This window comes from Oenanthe melanoleuca, chromosome 1A (assembly GCF_029582105.1).
Source record: "Oenanthe melanoleuca isolate GR-GAL-2019-014 chromosome 1A, OMel1.0, whole genome shotgun sequence".
In the NCBI taxonomy this organism is placed as follows: Eukaryota; Metazoa; Chordata; class Aves; order Passeriformes; family Muscicapidae; genus Oenanthe; species Oenanthe melanoleuca.
Window position 1 is genome coordinate 33,205,785 of NC_079334.1, and position 27,148 is coordinate 33,232,932.

General features: G+C 34.7%; 1 protein-coding gene across 2 annotated transcripts in view; it reads left to right on the plus strand.

The window, feature by feature from the left end:
* PPP1R12A (protein phosphatase 1 regulatory subunit 12A) overlaps positions 1-27,148 on the plus strand; it is a 112,403-nt gene that overhangs the window by 52,289 nt on the left and 32,966 nt on the right. For both annotated transcript variants that reach the window (XM_056482197.1, XM_056482198.1), the window contains exons 3-11: positions 7,672-7,790; positions 13,925-14,084; positions 15,872-16,016; positions 18,257-18,331; positions 18,760-18,848; positions 18,977-19,134; positions 22,711-22,829; positions 25,313-25,528; positions 26,320-26,414. In XM_056482197.1, the coding sequence (XP_056338172.1) occupies positions 7,672-7,790; positions 13,925-14,084; positions 15,872-16,016; positions 18,257-18,331; positions 18,760-18,848; positions 18,977-19,134; positions 22,711-22,829; positions 25,313-25,528; positions 26,320-26,414 (1,176 nt within the window). The remainder of the gene's footprint in view (positions 1-7,671; positions 7,791-13,924; positions 14,085-15,871; positions 16,017-18,256; positions 18,332-18,759; positions 18,849-18,976; positions 19,135-22,710; positions 22,830-25,312; positions 25,529-26,319; positions 26,415-27,148) is intronic.

Here is a 27,148-nt window from a genome sequence, read left to right on the forward strand (position 1 = left end):
TTACAGTATGACCTCTGCAGCTGCAACGAGATAATTTTCATACTCAGCCTTCACTTTTGCACAATATTCTACAAACCTCAAAATGAACACTCGATCATGAAGTACATCGTGAAAATAACATTTGATACGCACTTTAAAAATACTTATTGTTTTGATTCATTTAATTCCTGCTGAAATTTTTGCCTTGTATTACTCCTGGCAATGCCGGGCTCCACTGCTATTTTTTCTTGGGTGCTGGTTTGTTTTGGGGAGTTTTTTAATTGTGGTTTCTTGGTTTGTTCTTTTTTTTTAATAGGACATATGTTTCCCTATATGGCTTTCTTTGTGTTTTCTACTTTACTTTCTTCACTCGCTGATTATTTTCACCTAAACATTGCTGTGCCACTTCTCAGATGTCTTTCCCTCTATATGGATAAGGCAAAATATGAAGGCTTAGTTGCTTTTAAGATGCTGCAAGTAGGAGTTTTTCCTATTCCATCTTTGCAGTATTAAGTTTAGCTGGCCACCTACATACAAATATTTCTAGAGCTGGTTTCTTTCAGCGGTTTCTCGGAACACAAGAGGACTAAAACTAACCAGATACTGTTATCTACACTGTTTCTTTTATGCTCCTGCAAACCAAGAAGGAAGACAGATGGGATTCTACTTAGTGTGCTTCCTCTGGTATGCAAGTTGCAGTGGAGGCTGAGAACAAGCAGCTATGTGCAAAATTCAGTGGTGTGTTGGTATGCTATAGAATGTTGGCTTCATAGTCATTAATATGTTTTATATAGGTACAATATTTAGAAGCAATAGGAAGTGCTGTTTACATAGGAAGATTTTTTTGGTTGTTGTTTTACTGCTTTGATAGCTTTGGAGTATTTGACTTTTTTAAGCAAAGATGTGTCAGTCCAAGATGCCTTTCATAAGAGCTTCACAAGAGAGAATCAGAAGCTGGATTTGATGCTGTCTGCAAGAGTTATTGTATATTGAAGGGCATTAAAAAGTCTTTGCAATCTGATTAATTATTTAGGAAAAAAAAAAGCTTTAGTCTGCGTTATCCTGATGAAAATTGAAAATAAATGTCTCCTATTTGCTTAAAATGTTTCGGCCATTTGTTTCTCAACTATTTTTGGTACTCTCTTTTTAAGCATCTCTAGCTATCATAAATTCTTGGATTTTGTGGTCTGCAAGAGGAAATCATAAATTTACCTCAGGTCTCTTGTTGATATTAGCTGTCTTAAAATCCTCACTCATGTATTTCAGGATAAATACTTGTCTAGTTAGGCCAAATAACTAATTGGTCTGATTTAACTTGGTGTTTTGCACAGCTACTAGCTGATGATACTGCTCATAGTGGGAGCATTCCTTTTTGGAAAGTGCTGCAGCATTCTTTTTTCAAAAGAGGAAGATGTGAGTGAAAGTATTTTGGATTTTGCAAAGCAGCACAAAAGTGCCTAAGTATTTTCATGATTTGATTTAAATTTAAATGCCATCATAGAAGCCTGCCTTTCTTGTGCAGGTCTCTGTTCAGTTTTAAATGTTCAGAGGCAGAATCTTGAGGCACAGCAGTGACTGATAGTGTGGGATGGCATTTTGCAGTGTGCCTGAGTAAGACATCTCTGTGAGTTTAGTTTTGTTTTTCAAGTCATTTGATTTGTTCTCCTTTGGTCTTAAAATCATGCAGGAGAAAGGATTCTAGGCCGACTTGAATTTCTACAGTTTTGGTTCCAATGCTGAACTTGGAACCTTCATTTTCTATTATAAATCATAGATTCAGAAGAGAGAACTGCAGTAGTACCTCAGCTGTGGAGAAAGGAGTTTGAGGAAAGTCACCTGTTGGTTTTCTCTCCAGGGGTGAGGAAAGTCCCCTGTGGTGCAGAGCAGGTGCTGTGTGAGGGGTCCCCACCCAGGCGGGCAGGACTTTTCCACGCCCAGCGAGACCTGCCATTGCCTGCCCCATACTGCACCCATTTTAGCGTTCTCCACCAAATGCTTCTAGGGATTATAATACAGGTTTCCAAGACTGTGAAGCTGCAGCTTTTCATCATTACATTTATCTGGGGTTTGAGTTACATGTTCAGAAGTGAGTGTAACATTGTGAGGGTGCGTGAGGGTGATTGAGGGATGGCTGTACACTGGCACATACCTGTTCAGCCAACTGTATGTTTTCTGTGGGGCTTGCCCACTGACACAGGGCATATTTATACTGTGTTCCACAATCAATTTTAGCATATTATTACTCTAATGCTACTGGATTTGCTTCAGGTTTGTATTCTTTTAAGACATTTAAGAAAAATAAAAAGACCAGGCCTTTCTTCAATATCTTAATTTTGAGAAGTGTATCCTTATAATTCAAGAATCACATGGAAGCTATAATCCCATCTCTCAATATGTTGTCCATACGGGTATATATACCTTTGCTTACCTGGCCTGTAAGTGTTATTTTTGCTGAAAGTTAAATACTAAAGAAAACCCCCAAACCGATAAAACCAGACCAAAACAAAGCTACATACATTTGGAAGCAGCAAGTAATCTTGAGGTAACATTTCTGTCTTGTCTGAGTAAATAACATTGTTAGGAAATCAGAGTGGGACTGTTTTACACTAAATATTCCCAGACATTTAAAGCAATAGAAGGTCTGAGAAGGATCAGTTTCAGTGTACCTTAAAAAATTGGAAATAGCAATGTTAAATTTTTTTTTTTTTTTTTTTTTTTTTTTTGTTAAATGTCTCTTGAAGGTCTAATTGTTTGGCCAGAGTTATTATAAATTTATTTTTATCAGTAATATGAATGGTTTACAAAGATGTGCTTCTAAAAGTGCGTTGATGCTTTATATTAAAAAAAAAAAAAAAAAAAAAAAAAAAGTGAAACAATTCTGAAAGGCTTTTTATTTTAAAGAAGACAATTAAAAATACATATTCCAAAAAGCTTTTAATTATTTTCATTGTTTTTTCAAATGAGGGTTTACACAGCTGCATGAATACAGTGATACTTTTTAGTCTCTGGCTCCCTATTATCATTCAGTTAAGATACTCATGGAATTAATTTGAATTCCACCATGTATGGATTTTTTAAAACCAGCTGGAGTTAGCTGAAATCTTAAATGTTAGCTAATTAGTTGAAAGTTCTTGGCAGACCGGTTGTGCTGTTAATTGGGGCCCCCCACTAGCAATTAGGCCATGTTTGCCAGGAAGGACACACTGAGCATGTTTATTTAAAATGTATATGTAACATTTTTTAGGCAGGTTCCTCTCAGGTCCTCAGGGAACTGCTGTCTGATGGGACCACTCGTTTGCAGTAGTGAGTCTCCAATGAGCTCAGTAAGCAGTTTGTAATGAACTAATTGAATTCAGTGGCCACTTCTCTGCCCTTCCCTGTGCTTGCCACCCTTCTGGTGACCTTCAGGTTCAGCCAGTACTTCAAGTTAATTATATCTGTAATGACTTTGCAAACTTGTTTCCAGATACTGTGAACTGGGCCAAGGTTCGAATGTAAACTTATGCCCCTCTTTCTGGTGTTGAGATAAATAATATGAAAATGATGTCTGCAGTGTATGCTGTTATCCAAGTTGGAGCATCTTCCAGATTCCTAAGTTCTAAATTCAGAGATATGACTCATCTTTATATACAAAGTGTCTTTGGAGAGAGGTGTTTTCCTCTGGTTTTGTCTATATATGCATTTTGTTAACAGGTGTACACACACACAAAATTCAGTTGTTAGGGTTTTTTATTGGTTTGGGAATTTTTTTTTAATTCAGAATGTAGGCCACGTTGCTAGTAAAAGTTTTTTATTTCCTGTTCCTAGGATTGGTTTTGGTGTTGAGTGTTTGGCTTTTGTACTACTGTACTACATCTAATCTCATAGGGTTGGTTTTTGTTGTCTCAAATATACTGAGATTCCAACCTTTTATTCGTGGTATAAAAATGTATTTTTCATGAAAGGATGAGAAAGTATCTGGGTTTTGTCATAATTCTAGAAAAATAAATGTTTGCTTTTATTTTTTCAATGTAGTTAATTTCAGTTTTTGGTAGCTACTGAGGAATATACAGCAGTGACTCCTAAAAGAAAAAATTCAATTAGAAGTATATTTGCCCTCATAAGATAATGGTATTGAGAAAAGCGAACTTCCTGTCTTAAGAAGACTGTATAATCCTTGTCAAGGAAATATCAGGACAAAAGTATCAGGAATTATTTTCTTTTCTTTTGCTACTTTTGTCTCTCCTAGTATTCCTGGGATACTTGCAGTTCTCTATATTTAGATCACAAGAGTCTAAAAGCAGTACCTTTAGCTTTAGTGTTAACACTTGAAAGCTTTAACTCGATAAAAGAGCATGGTATGAATCAAACTACTGTTTGCTTGTCATGTATTTAGATTTAGAATTAACACCTTCCAATACATTGTATAGATTATCACCAGATTTTCTGAATTATTCCTCTGTAGTTGTCTGTTGAGCATGACCATTTTTGAACAAGTGACTTTCAAAAAGATACAAATTCAAGTGCTATACCAAAAGGTTTAGTAGGTGATGGTGGAAATTTTGTTTTTCTTTTTTGCTGCTCCCAAGTTTACATAAAGCACCTTTTTCTAGACATGGTGTCAAAATACATGATTCTGGACTTTTTGTAATGCAGCTTCCATTTGCTTTTCGTTGTATACATGTAGCTACATAAATTAAATATTGGTCAAGGAAATGAAGTTATATGTTATATGTTATATGTTTGCTTGCTTTTAGAATGATGAAATTTCAAGATGAAGGTAACATTTAGTTCAAAAAGGTGAAATACAAGCAGTTGTTTATTGTTTGGAGTTTTCTTCCCAAAACATAGAAGTCTTAATATATACATACATACCTATGCACAGTAATATACTGTTACATGTGAAGATTTTCGTATATTTTGCCAGGATAACTGAAATGTCAAATATACCCTTATTTGAAGTCATACTATGAGTTTTAATTAATATTTAGTTTGAAATGCAGTTCATTCAAGAAATAATTTTCTCATGTAAACAGCAAAATCTTCTCTTTTTTAGGATTATTCTGGTACTGTTTTCTGCTCAGTTATGCCCTACAAACTCAGGGCATCATTCACTTGATCTTGTTTACCAAATCTGTTTTCTTTGTGTATGTGATGCAGAGTCAACATGGAAAATGATTCCTCTCCCTTGGTAGCACTAAGTTCTAAGAAAACCATTGATTCTGTAGGTAGCAGCTTGACTTCACGTACTATGTGAACCCTGTCATTGCTTTGCTGAACTGTAGCTACATTGTAGCTACTGTAAATTAACAAATGCCTACATCCACCTTTACAGGACAGGGTAATCTGAATAATATGCAGAACAGAACAAATGTAGATTTCACTATCAGGCTTAAAAGGTATTTTTAAAATAGTTGGAATTTGAATTACTTTTTAATTAACTCAAATTTAGAGTTAAATTATATAATTAACTCAGGTTTATAGTAAATAATGTTCTTTCACTAAATTTACCTGAGGAGATCACTGTTAATTTTTTGAGAGGGATAGGGGCGGAGAGGCCTAGTTGGAGTGGCTGAAGGAAGGCTGGGAAAAAGAGTGTACTCACTTCTTTGGCAAGGAGTATGCTGCCTTTAATTTTTAAGTTGTATTGCTTCCATCCCTTTAAATCCTGTGAACTCAGAGCAAGTTCACGTATCCTTACTTTGCTGACCCAGGAAAACCAAAGCCCTGTAAGCACCTGCAAAAAGAAAATCAGATAATTCTACTTCTCCAACCCTGCTAATCCCCTAGCATTGCTGATCTGATTTTGATCTGTAAGCAGCTTCATTTTAAAGTCTGCTTTACAGGATCAGTTGATTGTGAAGTTGTCCATCTATAGCAATAATAACTCTTTAAAATGCTGTACTAGCCTTTTATTCATTCCCTGCACTTTTTATATATTCATTCTTTTATCATAACTATTAATTATTGATCCAGTTGACCAACTACAACTGCTTCAATGAGATATGTATTTTCCTTACAGAAGTGGTTTCATTTTCTGCTAGAGATATTATGTGGATAGATGTAAAAATTATTTTTTTCCTCTCTATATTAGAACATAAGCATTGAAAGAACATGAGCATTCACTTGGATTTTTAAATAAAGATATTTTTATAAGTGGTTGACTTTATTTTGACTTTGTAAAAAAGTTGATTTCCCCACTGCTGTTTCTGCCTCTTTAGCAAACACCTGCATAATAATTACCTCATCTGTGAACTGGGGGGGGGGCTATTTCGCTGTTAATACAGCTAGTATTGTTGAGAAATACTGTTCCTCTGTATTAATTTTTCATTCCTGCAGAAGTTCAGTCTTTTAAAAGGAGAGAGGTCAGAATTAGAGCACGGCAGTCTTTCAAGAAGAGCACTATAAAACCAACATAATATACCACCATTGGAGTTGTTGGTGGCAACTGATGATGCATATGCCAGGAGACAATAGTTGCATTTCTGAGAATTAGTTTTCATTTTGTGATCTACTATTTCTTAGCACTTCTTGATGTAATTACAGAGATTTAGTAATAAGTACTATTTAAATCATACATTAAAAAAGGTATATATGAGAATATTCGGTTCTGAGTTATTGATTAAAGACAACAGATTCCAGCTATCTAGGATGATAATTAATTGGCAGAAGTTAAGCAGCAATAAAGTACTTAAAAGCATTTGTGTTAATGTTGGATTAATTTTGTGATTGTCTCCTGCATAATTTGGCATTCTGTAGTAGTGAAGGTAGGAAAGCACTTCTTATTTCGTATACCTGTTGTGATGGATGATTGATTCTTCAGTATATCCTGATTTTTTTTCCCCAAATACATGGAAAAAATGTATTAAGCTGTGCAAGGCAGAGGTGTTTGCAGCTTTTTGCTTGACTCCTGTCATATTCAAAGTATTGAATTTTTTAGGTAAATGGAAATAATATGTCAGAAGCTGCAAGACTATTGATCAATTTTAATTGTTCGTTAACTGTAGCTTGTCAATAACTTCGCAGACATAATTAAATAATAGAATACTTCTGTGATCTGTTATTGGAATTGATCCTTTGATGTAATTGGAAATTGAGATCTTTGACTCCTTCTTGACTCCTGAGACAGTAACACATTAAATAAGAAAACATAGTGGGCTTGAAATGTGTAATGTACTGTTTTCTTTCTCCCCCTTGCCTCCTTCCCCACCAAAAGCTGACCTTATGAATACTTATGAGATGTAGTTTTTTTTTTTTTATTAACTTCAAGAAGCTGCCAAAGAGAACAGGACTCATCATTTTGGCAAATTGTACAAACATTATGTGCACTGAATTTGTGAGTTATAGGAAAAGTAGCTTAATAAGAGGAGGTCACAGGATTTATTGGTTCCATCTCTGTTCACCTTGTTATCACTTTTGGTCATTATCTAGCCATTTTCTTCTTTCAGTTCTGCCGGGTATGTATTAAACATATCAAAAGTCTTTGTGGCGACCTAAAGATCAGAAGGCTATTTCTGTTAATGGGTGTAAGGATGAAAAGACATGGCAGTGTTCATATGTTGCAGACAGTCAAAAGGGTTTTTACTTACACCCAATCTAAATGTTCCTATTAATTGTATGCGTGCATATGATATCCTAGTGGTTTTTTTTGGTTTTTTTTTTCATCAGCTTTGCGGTGTTATTTACAGGCTTTTTTTCTTTGTCTATTGGCAGGTATTTAATTAGTCAAGGAGCGCATGTAGGAGCTGTAAATAGTGAAGGAGACACTCCATTAGATATTGCTGAAGAAGAGGCAATGGAAGAGCTGCTTCAGAATGAAGTAAATAGACAAGGTAATTTTGAATACAGAAGGCTGGTTGTATTTATGGACACTAAATGTATTTTTGAAAACTTGGGCTAAATTGTGACTGTTAAAGTCAATATATTTTCTAAAGAGAGTTGGTCAATATAGAATGTACAGTGTTAAAGTGTCTATCTCTTAAAACAAATTTACGTAGTTTAACAGGAAATTGTAATTGTTTCAGGCTTTGTGCAGTTTTAATTTATATTCTTAAACCCATTTAATGCCCAAAGCAAATGCTAAGAAGAAATGAGAAGACATGATCTGCAGGGAAATAAGAGAACCTACTGATAATACAGAAGCAGACAGTAGATTTGCAAAGGTTTTGATTTATTGACTTGGTAGTGTTAACAGAAATTTGATTAGCAGTTTTTACAATTAACACACAGTGAACATCACTGTTGTGTGTATTTTTTGTCTGTATTGCCATTTCTCTTTTAATTAGTTGATCTATTTTCTAACAGTACTGTCAGTCTTTGCTTTGCTTTGTTTCTGGAATGCACTTCAACCTAGATTTTTTAAGGTTGTTCTTGAAATGCCTGGCTTTACTGACCCATGATACTAAATGACTGCAGTAGCTCTTTGTGAAATTGGAATTGCTTGGGGAATGAACTCTTCCAAGATCTCTCTTTGATATGTTACTGCTTTTTAAAAAATAAACACTTTGTCATATGGGATTTTACATACATTTTTATAATGCAGATATTCAACATTACACATTAATTTTTATGCTTTTGCAAGTTTAATTAAATTATTTTGAGCAGCCCGATTGTAAAATTAGCATATTGACACAGCACTGAAAATTTCAGTGAGGTTTACTTACATATTTCACAGTTGAAGCTTACTGTAAACTGTGTATGGTACTGTCTTTATAAATCTGAGAAGAAGGTACATGTTCCCATTCTGTAGCTATTAGCTTCTAAAGGAATAATTAGGTTGTTTTAAAATACTAAATTTCACATGGTATGGACAGCTATTTTCCTTCCTCTTGCATTTTTATGGCAGTTGGTTTGGTTGCTTCTTTCACGAAAGCAGGGAAGAAGGCATGCATTATCCCTCCTTCTAAATTTGTGTCTGAAGACATAAGAACTAAGGGCTTTTACATGCAGAGATAAAATCAAAGGAAGTATTTCATTATTGTAGATGAAAATGGAATAGAAAGGGTATGAATCTGGTTGTGAACTTACAGTTGCATATCTTACTAAATCATGGGACAGTTGTCTCAGCGATAATTACGCACATTTGATGGCATAATTTGATGATCCTTAGGTTGAATATAGATATTACATAAATGTGTGTGTTAATGTTACATAAAAAAGGATTATTTATTCATTATCAGAATCACTTAGAAAGTGCATAAATGTGTGTGTTGTGGCTAGAGAAGTTAATAGCCCTAAAATAGGAATCTAATTGTTTCTCTTAATGTCCATTCGACAGTGAGGCATTGTGATAGTTTCATCTTTGGCTATGCATGTAGTTGAATATAATTATCCCTCCAGCAGTGAGATAATTTGTATTTCTTCCATATGATACACTCCTTCATATCAAATAAAGCAGTGCTACAGTTTAGATAATGCAAGTTAACAGCGGGGTCTGTGGAATGATCAGCCCTGGCTCAGTGTTAAGGGTAATGGAAGACCAGCCTATTTATTTTGAAAATAAGCAAGCCTGGGTAACAAAGTATCCTATCTCTGTGTAGGTAAAATATGCAGTGTGAAAATTAAATAGGCATTTTCCATAAGATTTTTGCCTTGCAACCCTTTCATGTGTTTATCGGTACATTCATTTTAGTTTCGTTTTTGTGTAGCAGTGTTAATACTGTAAATTTGGCTTCCTACATACTGGCAGTCAGAGTTGTTTGGTGGCAAAAGATTGCTTGGAAGGATTGGTCAGGTTCATTGTGATTTCAGATTTAAGTGATGATATTTGAAGATTGTTTCCATTAGAAATATGAGAAGAAACACTTGTTATATCTCCTTTCTTACTGCTTTTGCAGCCCTTATGTCTTTATAGGAAATGTCAAAACAGACTACTCAGCTACTCAGCAGTCTATTAATCATCAATTCGTACTTACGCCCAATTTTTGGCAGGTGTCAAGCTGTATTTTAAGGACATGTCTTATTACAGAACAAAATGTGGGAGCCTCTAGAGACACCAAATGCACAAAAATAAATAATGGAATACAATACAGTTCAGTTCTGTGTGACATTACAGGCTTAATAAGAGGAAGGATCTGCAATGTTTCCTCATCCTATTTTAGCATTCAGGCTCCAATGTCTGATATGACTAGTGAGGAGATGGTCAGTGATCCAAAGTAAGCTTGTTATACAAGTTCTATTGTAAGAAGTGTTGGCCATTAAAGAAGAAAGATTTTCTAGTATTATTGTCCAGTGTCTTGTTTTTCTTCCGTCATTCTCATCCCCACATGCTACACCTATAAATTGCACCAAGGGTCAGGTGTTCGCTTGTGTCCTGCTGAGCAAATAGCATGACTTGATATAATGGACTGTGCAGGAATTGGGAACTAAGGGAATAGCTAGCCTGTAACTGAAGCTGTACAGCTCTGATAGTTAGGAAAATTTTTTCTATTCTAATCTTCAGTGGGGAATTACTGGCTTAAATATTTTCTAAGCTTAAAATCTAGCTTAGTTTTGTAATTTGTGAGAAGGTAAATTACATGCTCAAGTAAGGTATTAAGATATTTTTGACCCAGTTACAAACATTTCACAGATAACAAAATCAAGTGCTTTACAGAAATTATTCCAAAGTAGTGCAAGAACAACTGTTCTGTTTGCACTCCATGTGGTTTAACTATTTTGTGTGTTATACAAAAACCCTTCTTCTAGGACTTGTTTTGTTGTTCCTCCATATGACTAATATCTTTTGCATTGGTCAATCCCCTGTATATATAGGGGCCACTGCAATCCTCAAAATCATTTAGCTTCATCAAAAATATTATTTAGTTTCTCAGTGTGACCTGTCATGTTTCTACTCTGCAGTGTTTCAACACAGAGTTGTGGAAGTTGTCTTTCACTGGTAAAGTTTTCATTTGCACTGGTAAAAAGCAGCAGACTTGAAAGAGATGTAGCTTTAGCCCTTGCCAACCCTGGCCAGTTTTAAATGTTGTCTCTCCTCAGGGCTCGAGTGGGGTTAAGTATAATGGTTTGAAGTGATTTTTTTAGCTGTTGATCATCAGATGTCCTCTTTAAATTATTTTTAACTGCTTAAGCAGTTATTTTGAATTATAGGAAACATTCTCAGGAGGTGAGTTAGTGGGGAGAGATTATGTGAGGTGAATCAGGGGCTCAGCGTGGTAGCTATTTATTCAGTAACTATCAGAGTGGTCACTCCTGTTCCAAGGAGAAACACATGTTCCTCATTCTTAATTATAGGTAATGTAACAAGACTCTCACAGATGTATTGCTTAACTCAGATTTGTTTATGTGGATAAAATGCGAACTATTACATTTGTATATAAACATTCACTTCGTGAAGTAAAAAGTGGGTTGATCTTCCTTGCAGTATCTATAAAACATGCCTTTATATGGCTGAGTCGTCCTGAAACAATGATTCAGCAGTTAAATTTATGCTAAATTTTCATTAAATGCTCACTGAACAGCACACTATTTTCAAACCTGTTTGGGGCTGTTGAATAACACTTGTTGATCAGAAAAAAAAAGTGAAAGGATTTGGCAATAAATTATTAATGATTTAAGTTGTTAGACTGCCAGAGAGGTTAAGCACACTGGTGGTGTGAGCAGCTGCTGTGGCTGAGGCAGAGCTGGGAGGCAGCGCATTGCCATCTATGGGCCATCGGGAGGAAGAGTTGGAAACAGATGATGAGCATTTTCTCCTGGTATCTTAGTTGAGTCTGGAAAACAAAAGGAAGGAGAAAGGCCCATACAAAGTTTAATAAAGGCTGTTTACATTCCATTTTCTGTAGTTAATAATGGGAATTGCATTTATCTCAGAGGACAGCTTTTTTTTTGTCACACACAGTTTGATTCCCATTTTCACACCAGTTATTAATGTGGAATGTTTTATTTAGATTGGCAAGATTCTGGTACTTTCTTTTATTGAATATGACCAGGAATTTATTGTCTTGTAAAATAATATATTGATACAGCCATTACTCCTCTGCAACCATTATATATTGTTTGGGCTTCAGAAATCCAATAGTTCATGTTATTAATGGAAGTCTGTATTGAGTATTAGTTACTTTTTCTACAAAAGCATTGTTATTTTGACATAATAAACTGGGTTGTTTGGCCTGTCTGGAAAGTAAGCTTAGATGTGACCCATTAGAAGCTCACAAGATCAGGGTCTGGAATGAGGTATTTCTCTGTTCTTCCTTTATACAAAAGTGCATCCAAACAAATAGCTGTGTACATGAACAGTTTTACACTGATAGGACTTTTTTCGGATTCTTCAGGTGGAGAAGGTTACTCATGCTGATAAGGATTCACAGTTGGACTTTGAACATGCAGAAAGGGAATGAACATAAATGTGACTAAGAGGTGATCAAATATACACTATATATTTACATAGTAGTGTTTTGCAGGCAACACTGATGCGTAAATGACTGTATTCTAGAGTATTGTCCCAGGATCTGCTGATCACTGCTGTGTCATTCTGAACGGCGAGCAGATGCTCAGGCCCGTGAAGTTACAGTTTGCAGTAATTCACATATCAACATGTAGGAGCTTCCTGAGGAATGAGAATATGTGACTATCAATGTGGTATTGATTCAGAGTCCTGGTCTTCACTCTTCATACTTGTCATACTTGGAAAGTTTTTCAGCTTTTTCCTCTGCTGAGTCCTTCAACAGCTTTGTATGACTTCCTGCATCTTGGAGACTCATCACCCAGATTATAGTTTTTCATCAGTTTCTGATAAAATGTAATTCTATTCATTTTTTACCTAAATTGTCAAGATTAAAATGGTTTTGCTCTAGGTGTTCAGTGAAGTCTAGGTGTTCAGTGAAGTCCTCAGAACACTGTTTAACTTGCTTCAATTACATTATGGTATTTAAAGTTTTATCTTTTGATTGTCTTTAGCATAAAGTTTTAGAGGATATATTTCCCAAGTCCCTGCATACCAATCTGTAAGATTAGAGAAATCATACACATAAAAACATTTTGTTGAAGGTTGGGCCACTGATTTTCTGATAGAGGTCAACCCAGATAAAATTTTTGCTCTTGATGATCACAGTTTCTGAATTGTTTTTCCTTATGAGTTGTCACTATTCAGCCATCATAAATAGAATTATGCTCATACATAGTCCTTTTCAAGATCTCTTACCTGCTATGTTCTTAAGTAGTAATTGCAAAAATGCTTGCAAATAATGTGTTTGCATTACCCATTCAGGGTCTGGAATTTATTTCCATGTGTTTAACCTGATATACTTATAGGTGTTATGATGGTAGACTGTGTTTCTCCCTTTCCATCAATGTATGATCTTTTTTTTGTGATATATACTGTAAAAAGTTTTCAGTGTTTTTGGCGATGTTTTATTAGAGATATGAAGTGCAATATCCAAAGTGTTGTCTATTTGTGCATAAGGCTTTTAATTCACAGTGATAGGAGACAAACCAGAAATGCTTCAGAAAGTATAAAAGATATAGCTCCATCTTGTCATCAGTGTTGAATAACAAGATTGTTTCTCTTTCCATAGAGATCTATTTATAAAACAACTTCAGCTGTTTTCTGCTGTATACAGATACATCAACATAGACTTATTTTTTGGTGCTTAGAAAATTTAAATAGAATTTTCCTCTTTTTTTTTTTAAACAGGTCACTTCAGTAGTTATTAATGTGATGGTAGACATTCCTAAAAGAATGAATTTGAAAAATTTTATTAAATTGATTCTTATTATTATTTATTTGTAATCCTTTTTCCACCCAGCTCCTCCTTCTGTTAAAAAAGGCATTATTCAAGCTGTCTTACAATATTAGATGTTTCCATAACCTTGGAATTCATATTTCAAAAAATATTCACATTATTTAGTTTTTATCTACCTATAGCATATAAATGTGGCATAAAATTTGTTATATAATTGAATTGAAGTATTTGAATTAAAATATTTTGTTTCTTTTCTTCCCCTCTCCCCTCCTTGCCTGAATTAGGGGTTGATATAGAATCAGCTCGAAAAGAAGAAGAGCGAATAATGCTAAGAGATGCAAGACAGTGGCTCAACAGCGGCCATATAAATGATGTCAGGCATGCAAAATCTGGTGGCACAGCACTTCATGTAGCTGCTGCTAAGGGCTATACAGAAGTCTTAAAGTAAGTGTGGTTTAACTTTTCCTATTTTATTTTCTTGATGTAATGTTGCTTGGAATTGGGCACTTCTAACTTTTAGAAAATTCTAACTTTTTGAAAATCCCAGTCTCTCTGGAACAATCTATTCTCAAAGCTTGATTTTATGTTTTCAAGCACTCATAAACCATGATGTTATTAGCTTTCTATTCTTAAGTCATTCAAAATATGAATACCTTATACGTGTTGAGCCTAAATACTTACTTAAGAGAAGAAAGTTGATTAAAAACTTACCATTTCTAAAACCAGCTAAATAAACAAGCTTAAGACCTTTTCATAATGCCAGTTAGCATCCTGGTTGGTGCATATTTTCAAGACACTGTATTTATTTCCATATATAAAGCAGAGTTAGTAATCAAGGCTAGAAGTTTTTACATTTTAAAACCAGATAATTTAACTTCATGTTTTGATGTTGTTTTTAAAAATCATAACTCTTGAAATCGTCCCTGGAAAGCTTTAGGCTTCAGATGTCCCCTAATTCACAGCTTTTGATAAATGTAATATCAATATATATTGTATCATATTTAATTTCTTTTTATTAAAGCTCTACTTGTATTGTAGTAAAGCATAATCAGTAATACATTACTTTAACATGACTGTAAATTTATTTGACTGCTTTAGCAGTGCTAGGAACACTTACAAACTATAACATGAGTGAAAATGAGCACATATCCTGACTGTGAGTATTGGTGCCTTTAAGGTCTGCAGAGCAATTTACTGAATGGGAGTTCTGTTTCAAAAAACTTTGATGCTTCAACATGATGAAGACAAATTATTCTGTTGGAAAGAGTAATTTTTTTTAGAGTCGCAGGTGTCTAACGGAGTTGTATCTATAACTGTTTGGGTGTTTTTTAGCTCCCTCAGTTATTGTCTTTTTTGTAGTGTAGTCTGTAAGCTTCTCATAGTAGTGGAAAAACATATGTGCAGGCAATTTTTGTGGTTGTTTCAAATTATCAAAAATGTGTGCTCTGTATTGGATGCAGTACTGCAAGATTTGTATCTAAGCATGTGTCAAAGTTGACTCATTGGAGGATATTGCTATATGTATATTGGCTCTTGAGAAACTGAGAGAATTTTTTGAAAATAATATTTTGTTCCTGTGTGATTTTTAACAATTATTGATAGTCGTTCAGAAAGCTCTTAGCTCTTTACATAAAAATACTTGTTAGGTTAAGTGTTCTTTGTCACTTTGATATTTGACTCAGAGCCATGATGAATGCAGGCAGAACAGCAGGTCCTCTCTTTAAGAAACTCTTCTCCCTCTCAGAGAACAGTTGAAGCGTGTAAACACTAGATTTTTGCAAAAAGTTAATGACAGGAAATGAAAGTTTCAAGCAACTGATTTTAGAATGGAAGGAGGTTTTAATAGTTTACTAATAAGAACACTGTATCTAAGAAATTTTTTACATTCTCCAGCTCTTCTCCTTAAAAAGCTTTTTGCCTATTACTGCATGTACAGAGAAGAATATCTAACTATAGAAACAATGGTCTTTGGAGAGGAAGTGAATAGAGAAGAAAATGGAAAAGGCTCTTTTTCTTGAATTTTCCTTAATATATATGTATACACACCTGCTGAACAATGAAAAGGCAAATGTTTCTGTGAGAAGTAAAATTAATCAATTGTCAGTAGCCCAACTAAAATATCTGTGAGAAAAAAGGAGAAAGATACTACCATAGATCAGTTTCACAATTTTTATGAAAATTTATTTATCCCTGTTGACAGTGTCAAGATCTATTTCTTTTAATTTCTTCAGGCTTTTAATACAGGCTCACTACGATGTAAATATTAAAGATTATGATGGCTGGACACCACTTCATGCTGCTGCTCACTGGGGTAAAGAAGAAGCATGTCGCATTTTAGTGGAAAACCTATGTGATATGGAGGCTGTCAACAAAGTGGTAGGATTTTTATGTAATCCTTGTCAAGATACAAAGTTCTGGTCTCTAAAGTGACTTTAGAAGCCAGGGTAAGAAAAGTGATGATAAACTGCTGTTTACTGTACGTGGAGCTTTATATAATGCATGTGTTGTCAAAACAGCATGGTTGTGTTCAGAACTAAATTCTCTGATTGTCTAAATTAATTTTTAGGCCAGCTTTATGCTTAGTTCTGTATTAAAAATCTATTCAATCTTTGACATGGAAATTCACAATTGAAAGAGTTTGTTGACATTTCAGAGCTACAAAATTAGTGACTTGATGGATTGCATTCAGGCCTTCATTTGATCTCTGAAGATGGTGATGATGCCTTTGGGTCGTGTTTTAACTCTTAAAATCAGCTTGTGTTGGTATATTAAAGAGTTGACACTATATTATGCTGATTTGGGTGTGGTGGAAAAAACTTGTAGGCAACTCAGGACACCCTGGATATAACCTGAATGCTTCCTAAGCTCTATTTCTTTGACTTTTATGCAATGTAGCTTGTGTAACTTGCTGATCTTGCTCCCAAGAGACACAAATATGTTCATGACTTCTCATAACCATCAAAAGGATCCAAACCTTTTCATTCAGCCATATAAGTGCTGAGCTCTCATTCTTCTCTCATGGTGTGTTTTAAATATAGATTCTGTTCTGCTTCCAATTTATGTGTTAGATTTTTTACTGGGGTTGTGAAAATGTGGATGTTATACACTAGAGAGCACTCTTATGAAAGTATGTTCGAATCCACTGGACAAGGATAAGAAAAAAGGGGGCATAGAGAGATGCCAGCTGGATTTTTTGGTATATGGACTTATCTGCAAGCTAGGAAAGTTTTGCCTGTTTCTAAGTAAGCTTTTAAGTAAGCTTTTTTTTGCTTTTGGAGATATGAGGATTGAAAACTCTGAATTTGGTTTCAGTTGTATGTGCTTAGCATATCAGAGAACTCAGCCAGTATTGTTTAGGCATCTGATTTCAGGTATCAACTGTTGCAGATTTGCATTTAAGATGTAACCTTCCAACTTTTTAAAAATCATGACTCTTGAAATCTTCCCTGGAACAGGGAACTTGCAACAGTTTTCTGCAAAGTGACGTTTTGTGGTCATAGTAAGTCTAACTACCACGTAATAGCTACCTAAAAAGGCCACATTAAAAACTATAGTTATAATGCACATACAAACCTGTGATAATAGTCATGGCAGAAGACCTTAACTGTTTTGCCTAATGCTTGTTGAAAGGTGCACATGCTTCTGCTGTATGATCAATCAGAATTAGTGGTTTAGAGGTTCATCTTTTCTAACCAGTTAAGATAGTCTTCACAGTGTAATTAGGAAAAAGTTTGCGTTTAGTTAACATTTTGACAAACTGAAATAAGCACAGACAAACAGGAACATTTCATTGTTGTTACAAGCTGCTGTGGCCACTTTTAAATGACAGCTCTGTTTTTATTACTGGTTATTGTACAGAAGTACTTCCTAGTTTGATCTTGTCGTGATCCCTCCAACATCTCAATAAGTCCACCCAGCATGTTGATTTATGCCCAGCAGCTGCATTTATGCCAGTGAATATAGGACTTCGTCTAGATTCCAGCCTTCAAGTATATGTCCCATGGAAATCATACCCTAAGGAGAAATAACGAATAATAATAGCAGGTTGTTTACAAAGTAGAATGTAAATTGTCAAATACAGCTTTGCTGTAAAGTTTGAATGCATGACTGCTTAAATTCAGTGTAACTCCCGTAAATCATTAAAACTGCAAAAATCAAGCTGTATGAGATAGTCTTAAGGTGGGCAGGATACTGAACTGCTCAGGATCCATCTGTTTAGCTGCCATTGTGAACAGTAGTTTGGCACTAATACTGTGAAATTATATTATATTCATCAATCTACTTTTCATTCATAGTACTCCTTTTTTCCTTTAAACGACAGTAAAACTTTATTGTCATGTCTTTATCACTTAAAAATGTGTTTACTCATCAGGTATAATAAATGCTTTTGTTTGAATTCCACCCTACCCTCCCCCAAAAGAATACAAAAAATTGCAAAATGGTTTTTAAGTACTGACGGACTAACAGTTTGCAGTAGAGCTTGATTCATATTTTCCGATTTCTCTCTCTAAATGTTCTCCTTAACCTGCATCATCATGTGATGAGAAGACATCGTAGTCTGATACATTTAAATTCTGTTGTACAATTCTGTTGTTTTACTTCTTCCCCTTCTCCAGGGTCAGACAGCGTTTGATGTGGCAGATGAAGATATTCTAGGATATTTAGAAGAGTTACAAAAGAAGCAGAATCTGGTAGGCCTTGTGCATATGTATGTTACATTTTATTATACATATGATTATGGTATCCTACTCAGGGAAGCATATAGACTAAAACCAAAGTTTTAAATTCAGAGCTTCAATTCAGGTGATGCTAGAGTCATCTCAAAAGGTCTTTTATGCCCTTAGTTAGTCACCTATGATGACCAAAAAAGCCTTGGAAGAAAAAAGGCAATGTACAACTTGCCTTGTCTGGTGGACATTTTATGATCTGAAGTATCAACAGTGAGCATCTTACTTGGAGTAACAGTTTCTAAAATTTTTAGAGCTTTGAACATTCGTTCTTTGAACATTCATACACAAAACATTCTAGTGTTTGTAGTATTAGAGATTCCCCTCCATTTGTAATTTTGTCACACTGATGCCTTTCTAACAATTTAACTGCATCTTTCTATGTTTTAAAGCTTCATAGTGAAAAACGTGAAAAGAAATCTCCCCTAATTGAATCTACAGCCAACCTGGATAATAATCAGACACAGAAAACATTCAAAAAGTAAGTAAAAATTGGAAAAATTATGAAGTCTTTAAAAAGATGACTTTACAAGCTATTGCAAAGTCCTACTTTAACAAGCTTTAGTAAATTTTTCAGTACTTAATAAATACTTCTCTTTTCAAACTCAGTAAGGAGACATTGATTATAGAGCAAGAAAAGAATGCATCTAGTATAGAGTCTCTGGAGCAAGAGAAAGGAGATGAAGAGGAAGAAGGAAAGAAGGATGAATCCAGTTGTTCTAGTGAAGAGGAAGAAGATGATGACTCAGAATCTGAAGCAGAGACAGGTATGTTATTTGCAGCATTGCCTTACATTAAACATTTACTTTATAAATTTACTTATTTAATATCACATGATACAGAGTTGTTACATTTCACTTATTATTCTGTATTTCACTAAACTTACAGTTAAAGTGTGTTTTTGTCTAAAGTCGAGTCATAACAGATGTATCAAATGGATATCTTTACTGGTGACTACCTAGGTTAAAGCTATTAATTAGCTTACTTGGTTGGCTGCTTAATAAGTTGATGCTTTTAATTGGATGGATGGATGGATGGATGGATGGATGGATGGATGGATAGATAGATAGATAGATAGATAGATAGATAGATAGATAGATAGATAGATAGATAGATAGATAGAAAGAATAATATATACCTGAAGTAGCGTGTCAGAAACATTGAAAAATTTAGGAGATCAAATTAGAGAGGAAGACTTCTTAGAAATATTTGCTTGTGGAACTTGTATAGGGATTGGATCAGCAGAAGTGCAAACATTCTCATTTGTTCTTATAATCTTAAAGTAATTACCAATTAATCTGACTCAGGTATTCATCAAGGAGTAGTATATTTTCAGTGTGTACTGAGATAAAGTTGTTATTTTAATGTTAACTGTTACTTCATATATAGCTTCAGTTCAAGAGGAATATTCTTTGAAAAGTTTTGCATTGTATGCGCATTACTCTCTGTCTTGAGAAATGGAATTGGTGGGTTGTTTTTTCTTGTACAATTATCAGAGTAGCAAGTACTGATACAAGAACAGCATAGTATCTTTTCCTTTCAAACTAGAAAACAAGTGTCTGGCAATAAGTTTAAAGATGTCTATTCAATCCTGATAAAGAATCCTGATGAAGTAACCATTTTTGGTGAGCTGTCAGTTTTCATTTTAATACATTCTAATTTCTTCACCTGAAAAGAAGGTATTTTGGAGCTAGCCAATCTGTCATAAGCATTTCATGTAGGTAGAAGTAAAAATAACATGCGAAACCAAACTTTCTATTATGGTTTAATTATTTTTTTGTTTGTTTGAAATAGTCCAGCATTTCAGTATTAGGCTGAAAAAAGTGTCTGGCAAGCTTTGTAATTACTCTTTTACCTTAGTGTACTTGCATCCGTTATTTACTGAGCTTTGCTAAACTACTTATAATATATAACATGTAGTAATTTCTCTGTCACTGGGCTGACTGTAATGTCTGCTGAACTTTATGACTCTGGTAACTGTGTTCTCTTCATTGCCAGTAGTTTGTGCCAGGAAAATCTGACTGTGACACAAGAATTAATTTATGTAAACTTTGGGGGTTTTAATATCAACAAGGCTTTATCATACTTTATTTGGCAAGATACACTTTAAGCTTTTCTCTGTAGAGTTACATCTCAAGTTCCAAGATTTTACTTTCCCTTTTTTTACCATTATTCAGCTTAAGAGAGTGAAAGATTTTTCTAGTGAAAAATCTTATTATTATAAGGAGCATTCTGGTTTTGAAATTTTTTAACAGTGTTCAGTATTCTGAGCTACTGCAAATGGTGATCTCTAATATTTTTGTATAATTAAAATGTTTTTCTATATTTTTGTTTCTTTGGTTATGTGAGAATATAGTTTAAAAATAAATACACATCAGTCTGTAAGACCAATAAGGGAAATATGAATATGAAAGGAGCTTATTGCAAAGGACAGGGAAACAAAATAAAAAATGTTCATCAGTTCAAGTTTTGTGACTTACTTTTTTTTACATACTTTAATTTTTTTTTAAATTAGTCCATATTAGCTCAGTCATGCGTACAGCTATGTTCTTGCTGGTTTGGAAATAATTTCAGAATACTGTTGAAAAATCCATTTTTCTCCTACCATGCTTTCACTCCTGATAACTTTTTCTGTATATTTTAAAGATGTATTACTTACAAATTTCTATCAGATTGCATCATCTCAAATCATACTATCAGTCCACATTGCCTTGTTCAGCTTTTTATCACCTAGAATTTTACCACCATTTTTTTCACTTGTGTTTAAAAAGAGCTTTCCATTAAGTGCCTTTGGTCATGTAAGCTGTTTATATTTGTATTTGTTTACTGTGTAACTAACATTCAAAAGATCTGTTCAACTATGTCCATAACTAAAGCAAGTGTGTAACAGCAATACCATGGATTACACAATTTCTAATTGTAGATTAGTACTTTGTTGAATTTAAACGTTAGTTGTGAGAACACTTCATCAAAACCTTTCTAAATTAATTCCTCTTAGACTGTATGGGTCACATAGATGGAAAGAAATGTTTATAGTTTGGCCAAAACCAGTGGGGATTGAACTCCATGTTGCTTCATACTGCACTAACAAGTTGGAGGCAACATTCAAGCCCAAAGAATGTGCAGTTTGAATATGTGAAACAGAAGCGAGGTGTAACGTTATGAAGGTCAAGCAAAAGCAGTGACAGCAGTTGTTATATCAGTCATGACATTTTCTGTGTGTGTAAGAAGGGTTAAGGTTCATAAATCATGGACAGAGGAAGGAATTTGGACAAAGCAGAAGAGAGTAGGTAGGTAGACAGTGAAATGTAGGTTAGAAAAAAAGGGACAAAAAAGGAATGAAGCCACTGGAAATTTGCTTTCTGGAAGGCATGTCACTGCCTCAGCTCATTCTGGTGACCAGAATTCCTGATGGAGTTCTCTGTGCCATTAAGTATTTCATTGAATTCAAACTTGCCTAGTCATCAGAGAATTAATGTTTTGCTTTGAATTGTCACCTGCCTTTTGTGGTTTGAATTAACTTTTAAAGAATCACAGAATCAAAGGGTAGTCAGGGTAGGAAGGGAGCTCTGGAAATCATCAAGTCCAACTTCCCCTGTCAAGGCAGGGTGATCTAGAGTAGGTTACACACAAAAGCATCCAGGTGGGTTTTGAATGTCTCCAAAGAGGGAGGTTCCACAGCCTCCCTGGGCAGCCTCTTCCAGTGCTCTGCTACCTAAGTGTTCTTCCTCATGTTGAGATGGAACTTCTTGTATTTTAGGCTATTGTTCCTTGTCCTGTTGCTGGACACCACCAAAAAGAGTCTGGCATCATCCTCAACGCCTGCATTTGAGATATTTATATGCATTAATGAGATCAGATAAGATAATAACTTATCTCCTACTTTTACAATTTTTATGGTCAGTAGCCAGCTACCAAAATGCAGGCTGTGTGGAGAGACTGAAATCTCTGTCACCAGATGTTTCCAAGATGTGACTCATCAAAGCCTTGAGCAACCTGATTCATAGGCAGTATTGACCCTCCATTGAGCAGAAGGTTGAATTGGGTGATCTCTTGAGTCACTTTGAACCTGAGTGATTCTGTAGTTCTGTCTCTGCATCTCTAAATTATTACACTTGAATGAATACAATAAAATTGTTACATGAACAACCTTTTAGGAAAAAAGGTGGACCTAACTAAGATAAAAATTGAGATTGAGGGAGAAAACACTGAAGAATAAATAATAAAATGCTGGTCATAAAGCTGACTGTTAAATTTGTTGAATAGAAATTCAGCTTGGTGTTGTAAAGGTGATGAAATTGTGAAAGAAAAATGAAGATTAAAATCTTGTAAATATTTTGCAGATAAGACTAAAACCTTGGCAGCTAATAATGCAAATACCACAAGTACACAATCAGCATCAGTAGCTGTGATGGCGCCTTCAGCTGGTGGCCAAGGGGCACCTGCATCACCTGTTAAGAAGGTAAAAGAAAATACTTTTTTATTTTCTATTATATTGTAATCTTATGATTTTCTACTTTTTTTCTCTGTAAGTATATGTTTTTTAATTCTAGTATAGATTTGGTTAACTGGTGAATTGATAGAAACATGCATAGATTCTTAAAATACTTTCTGTTCTTCCCCAGAAACTGTTACTTTTTTAAAAATTTTGAATGGCTTTAATTCTGAACAAGGACCTAAAATACAGAACTATTAAATAACTTGAATGTAAAATCCTTCTAAAAAAGAAAAATTCTGTTGCACAGTGAATGGAGTTCTTGTTTTTCCTGAAACTAAACTTCATCTTTTGAAAGTCTTTTCTATGTCAGCCTCCTCCAGAATTTCTAGAAGCTACAGTTCTTGTCTCTCTGTGCCTGTATTTCTGATGCACTTAATTAAAGGGAGGCAGGCATGACTTTGTGACTTCTAGGAGTCCCTTGAAGTATTCAGCTAGCACTTTGGCACAGAAGTTGAAAATGATACCTGAAATAAGTAGAAAGTGATGTGGGTCTCATCCCTGTTTTAACTATGAGGTTAGGACCTCATGGAAGACCTAGATAATAGGGACACGTTTTCTTCAATGCACAGCTCAAAGCCACACCTGGCAAAGCCATATTGCATGGTGGAAGCTTTTACAACCTGTAACTTTACAGGAAAACTTAAGTTGGATGAAGTTTAGTTTTACTTGGCAAAGGGAAAAAAGTTACAGTAGATAATAATGCATAGTCAGAAGGCAACATATACTTTTAGATTATCAGAGCAAACTGGATAGTAAGCCAGTAAATTTTCATTTGTCATTCATTACAACTTTTCTATACACATCATCATCAAAGTGTAGCCCTGTACTGATGCATCTGAAAAGTGTGTTCAGGAGAAATGGTAACCATTATATACTGCCACCACAACAGAGAGAAAAGACATACTGCCAGGAGAGTAGTATAAAACTGCATTTTGCTCCTGGGAGCTTGCTGAGGTTAAACTTCCATATTCACATTAAAATCTAACAGTGATTCATCTTACAAGTATACTTTAATGTAACAGGTGCAGGTATGAGATTAAATATTTTTAATATTTGCATAAGAGAGGTGATTTTAAGCTAAATTATAACCTTTTACAAATCATCAATACACTTCTAATTCTGTTATGCAGAACTTAATGGTTTATATTTTGGTCTTCTAGTGCAGGCTAAAAGTAAACTGTAGTTATCTTCCTATTACTATGTGTAAAGCTCTGGACCTTCTGTAGCTATAAAACAAATGCACATTATATAAAAATTATTATCTTGCACCATAACAGGTACATGTGATCCAAAGGAGCAGTTACAGCTCCTACCACTAAACAAAAATGCTTTAAACTGTTTTTTACTGATGAAGGTAAAGCAGCGCTCTGTGTGTGATTTTGCAAGTACTCTTAGGCCTGCCTTTTTGGGTCTGCACCATCTGATCTGCTGTAGCTGCACTTCTGCTTTTACATCATAGATGGCCAAACCAAGGGGTGCAGATGCAGTAAACTAAGCTAGAAGTCAGGTTTCTTTCAGTCTGCATTGCTTTCAGTAATGCTGCTCTCTGACTGCAGGCATTGAAGGCAAGGTAAGCTTGGAAGAATAGCTATGTTAGTGTGGGATGTGATTCAGGGATATGAATGATATATGGTAAGAAGATAAGGGGAATGTTAGTGTGAATCTTCCAGTATTCACAACAGTGTAGAGACATAGGTCACAGACCTTGTAAGGTCACAGGTTTTGTTGCTCTTTTCTGTGCAAGCTGTAATTCTGTCTCTGAATGAGCTAAACATGCTGTGTTGCATTTAGTTGTAATCTTGTTACTGAGGTTTTTTTATGTGTCTTAGTGCTTTTTTGGTATTTTGTGTTGTAATGATGAGTTACTTAATATAAACCTAGGAACAGACCGTATGGTGTTAAAACAACCTTTTGTTTCTATTTTCCTTTCTTTCAATCTTCATCTTTGTCTTGTCTTAATTGGCTTTAGTATGATTTCATTCCTCCTATCATGCCTGTCGTGGAGTCAGTAGATCCTGCATCATGGAGGCAGGGCTTGCGCAAAACTGGCATTGTTCTTGTGCCCAATAAGGGTGAAAAATCTATGGTGAGGTTCTTGTGTGCACAGGTTTATGTACAGGTTGCAAAATAACATATTTAATCAAAATGTTAATACCAGATTTGCATGTTTCTAAGTTTCATCTCAAGTTCACAGCGTGTATTACCAAGCGTGGGTTTTTGTAAGCTAACTTTTGTAGGAGTGGTATTCCTTGACCAGTCTTACATTTCTGATCTCATTGACTAATTCAAGAGAAAAGTGCCTAGGCTGCCTCTCACTACAACTTCCCTACGAATTCAGTACTTAACGATTATTAAAAACAGTTGTGTTCTCAAGTCTTTACAAGGAGCATGAATTACCACAGATAATGTAAATTAATAATGTAAATTCATTTTCGTGTGTTTTATAGTTTCCAACATCAACAACTAAGGTTTCTCCCAAAGATGAAGAGAGGAAAGATGAATCTCCTGCTTCATGGAGGTTGGGTCTTAGAAAAACTGGTAGTTATGGTGCACTTGCAGAGATAACTGCTTCCAAAGAAGCTCAGAAAGAAAAGGACTCTGCAGGTGTTATGCGTTCTGCGTCAAGTCCTAGACTTTCCTCTTCGCTGGACAACAAAGAAAAGGTAATAATTTTCAGGATGAAACAACATTTTGAGGAATTCATATACCTTTCTTAGTATAAATGTTAATGATTAATTATAGAAGTAAGATTGTAGTACACATCTGTTCTTTACTAAAATTCCAGAAAGTTAAATTACAGAGCTTCTTTGTATTCTCTCTAAAAGTGCAGTATGCTTCTTCAGTGTCTGGTGACCTGGTGCATACGTCTGGCATTTCATTCCTTTTTAGGACTTGCAAAACTAGTAATCATTTTTACAATTTGAGGACATCAGAGATTTGATAACTTTTTTATCACTTGGAGAATGATGCTAAAAGAATCTTATAAATGAAAGAAGTCTTTTTTGTATTCATTTTCATTTTGTAGTGATTTTTTATTTTCAAAAATTGGTTCTGTATCCAACTAAACATGGATACACTAAATCAAGTGTTGTTCAGGTAGATGAACAGAACTTGTGATTCTCTTTCAAATACAAATGTTTGTATGAGTTAAAGATTAAGAATGAATCATATACCAAACTATATAAAAATACTGAACCAGTTGCTTTTTTGAATCACTGTAAGAAATGTACTTCAGTGAAGCAGAAGAAAGAGAAATAAGTCATTAACATCACTAGAATGGAAGCATTAGCAGTTTCCTTTTCCTCTTGTAGTCTTTTATGATCTTTAACTAAAGCTTGAATCTCATTTGTACAATTGGTTCACAGTAAATGTGGCTGGAGTTGGCATAATGATAATTTTCCAAACAAGGTAATCAATAATAGTAACAATTAACAAAAAAGCTAATATCTTTCAGGAGAAAGATGGAAAAGGAACTCGACTTGCATATGTTGCACCTACAATACCAAGACGGCTGGCCAGTACCTCTGACATTGATGAAAAAGAAAACAGGTGACTCTGAAGTTAAATCTTTTTTAATATAAAATTTAAGTAAGATTTTGGAGTGACTGACACACTTACATGTTTTAAATAGTGCTAATTTATGGCATTATCGGGCTGTATAGATTATGTTAATTCATATGGCAGTCCAATTACTGAAGGTTTTTGTTCCTGTAAATTATAGTTCTTTTTCTACAGTACAAATTTATTCTATGATAGGAGCAGAACTCAGTGAAGAGTATTGTCTTCTTGGAAAAGAAAAGAAATAAAATCGAAAATATTAAGTCCTAAACTTTTAAGCTATTGAAGGGTGATAAAAGTATTTTACTGCTTTGTCTTGAGTAACAAAGTGCTGCTACTGGGCTACATTATTACTTTTGATTACTTATGATAAAATGATGTGTTTCTTATGGACTTCACTTAAAACCATATTGTGCAGTGACAGTACAGGAATCATGGGTTAGATAAGCAATTCTTCTACTTTTCTTATTTACATGTTGACCTTTCATTATCTATTGGAGATTTTTATTTTCTTTCTTTCTTTGCTGCTATTGCTTCTATAGCTTTCAGAATAAAAGAAACAAATAGATGAATAGGTTTGCTACCTGTTAGGATTTGGGGTATTTTCATGGCGTATTTAAACAGTCAGAACCTTCTTGTTCTTCACTTCTCTTTAATTGAGGTTCTGTGGGGATGTTTTCTGCAGTTACTGTAGAATGCATAGTACAAAACTTAGAGATTTCCAT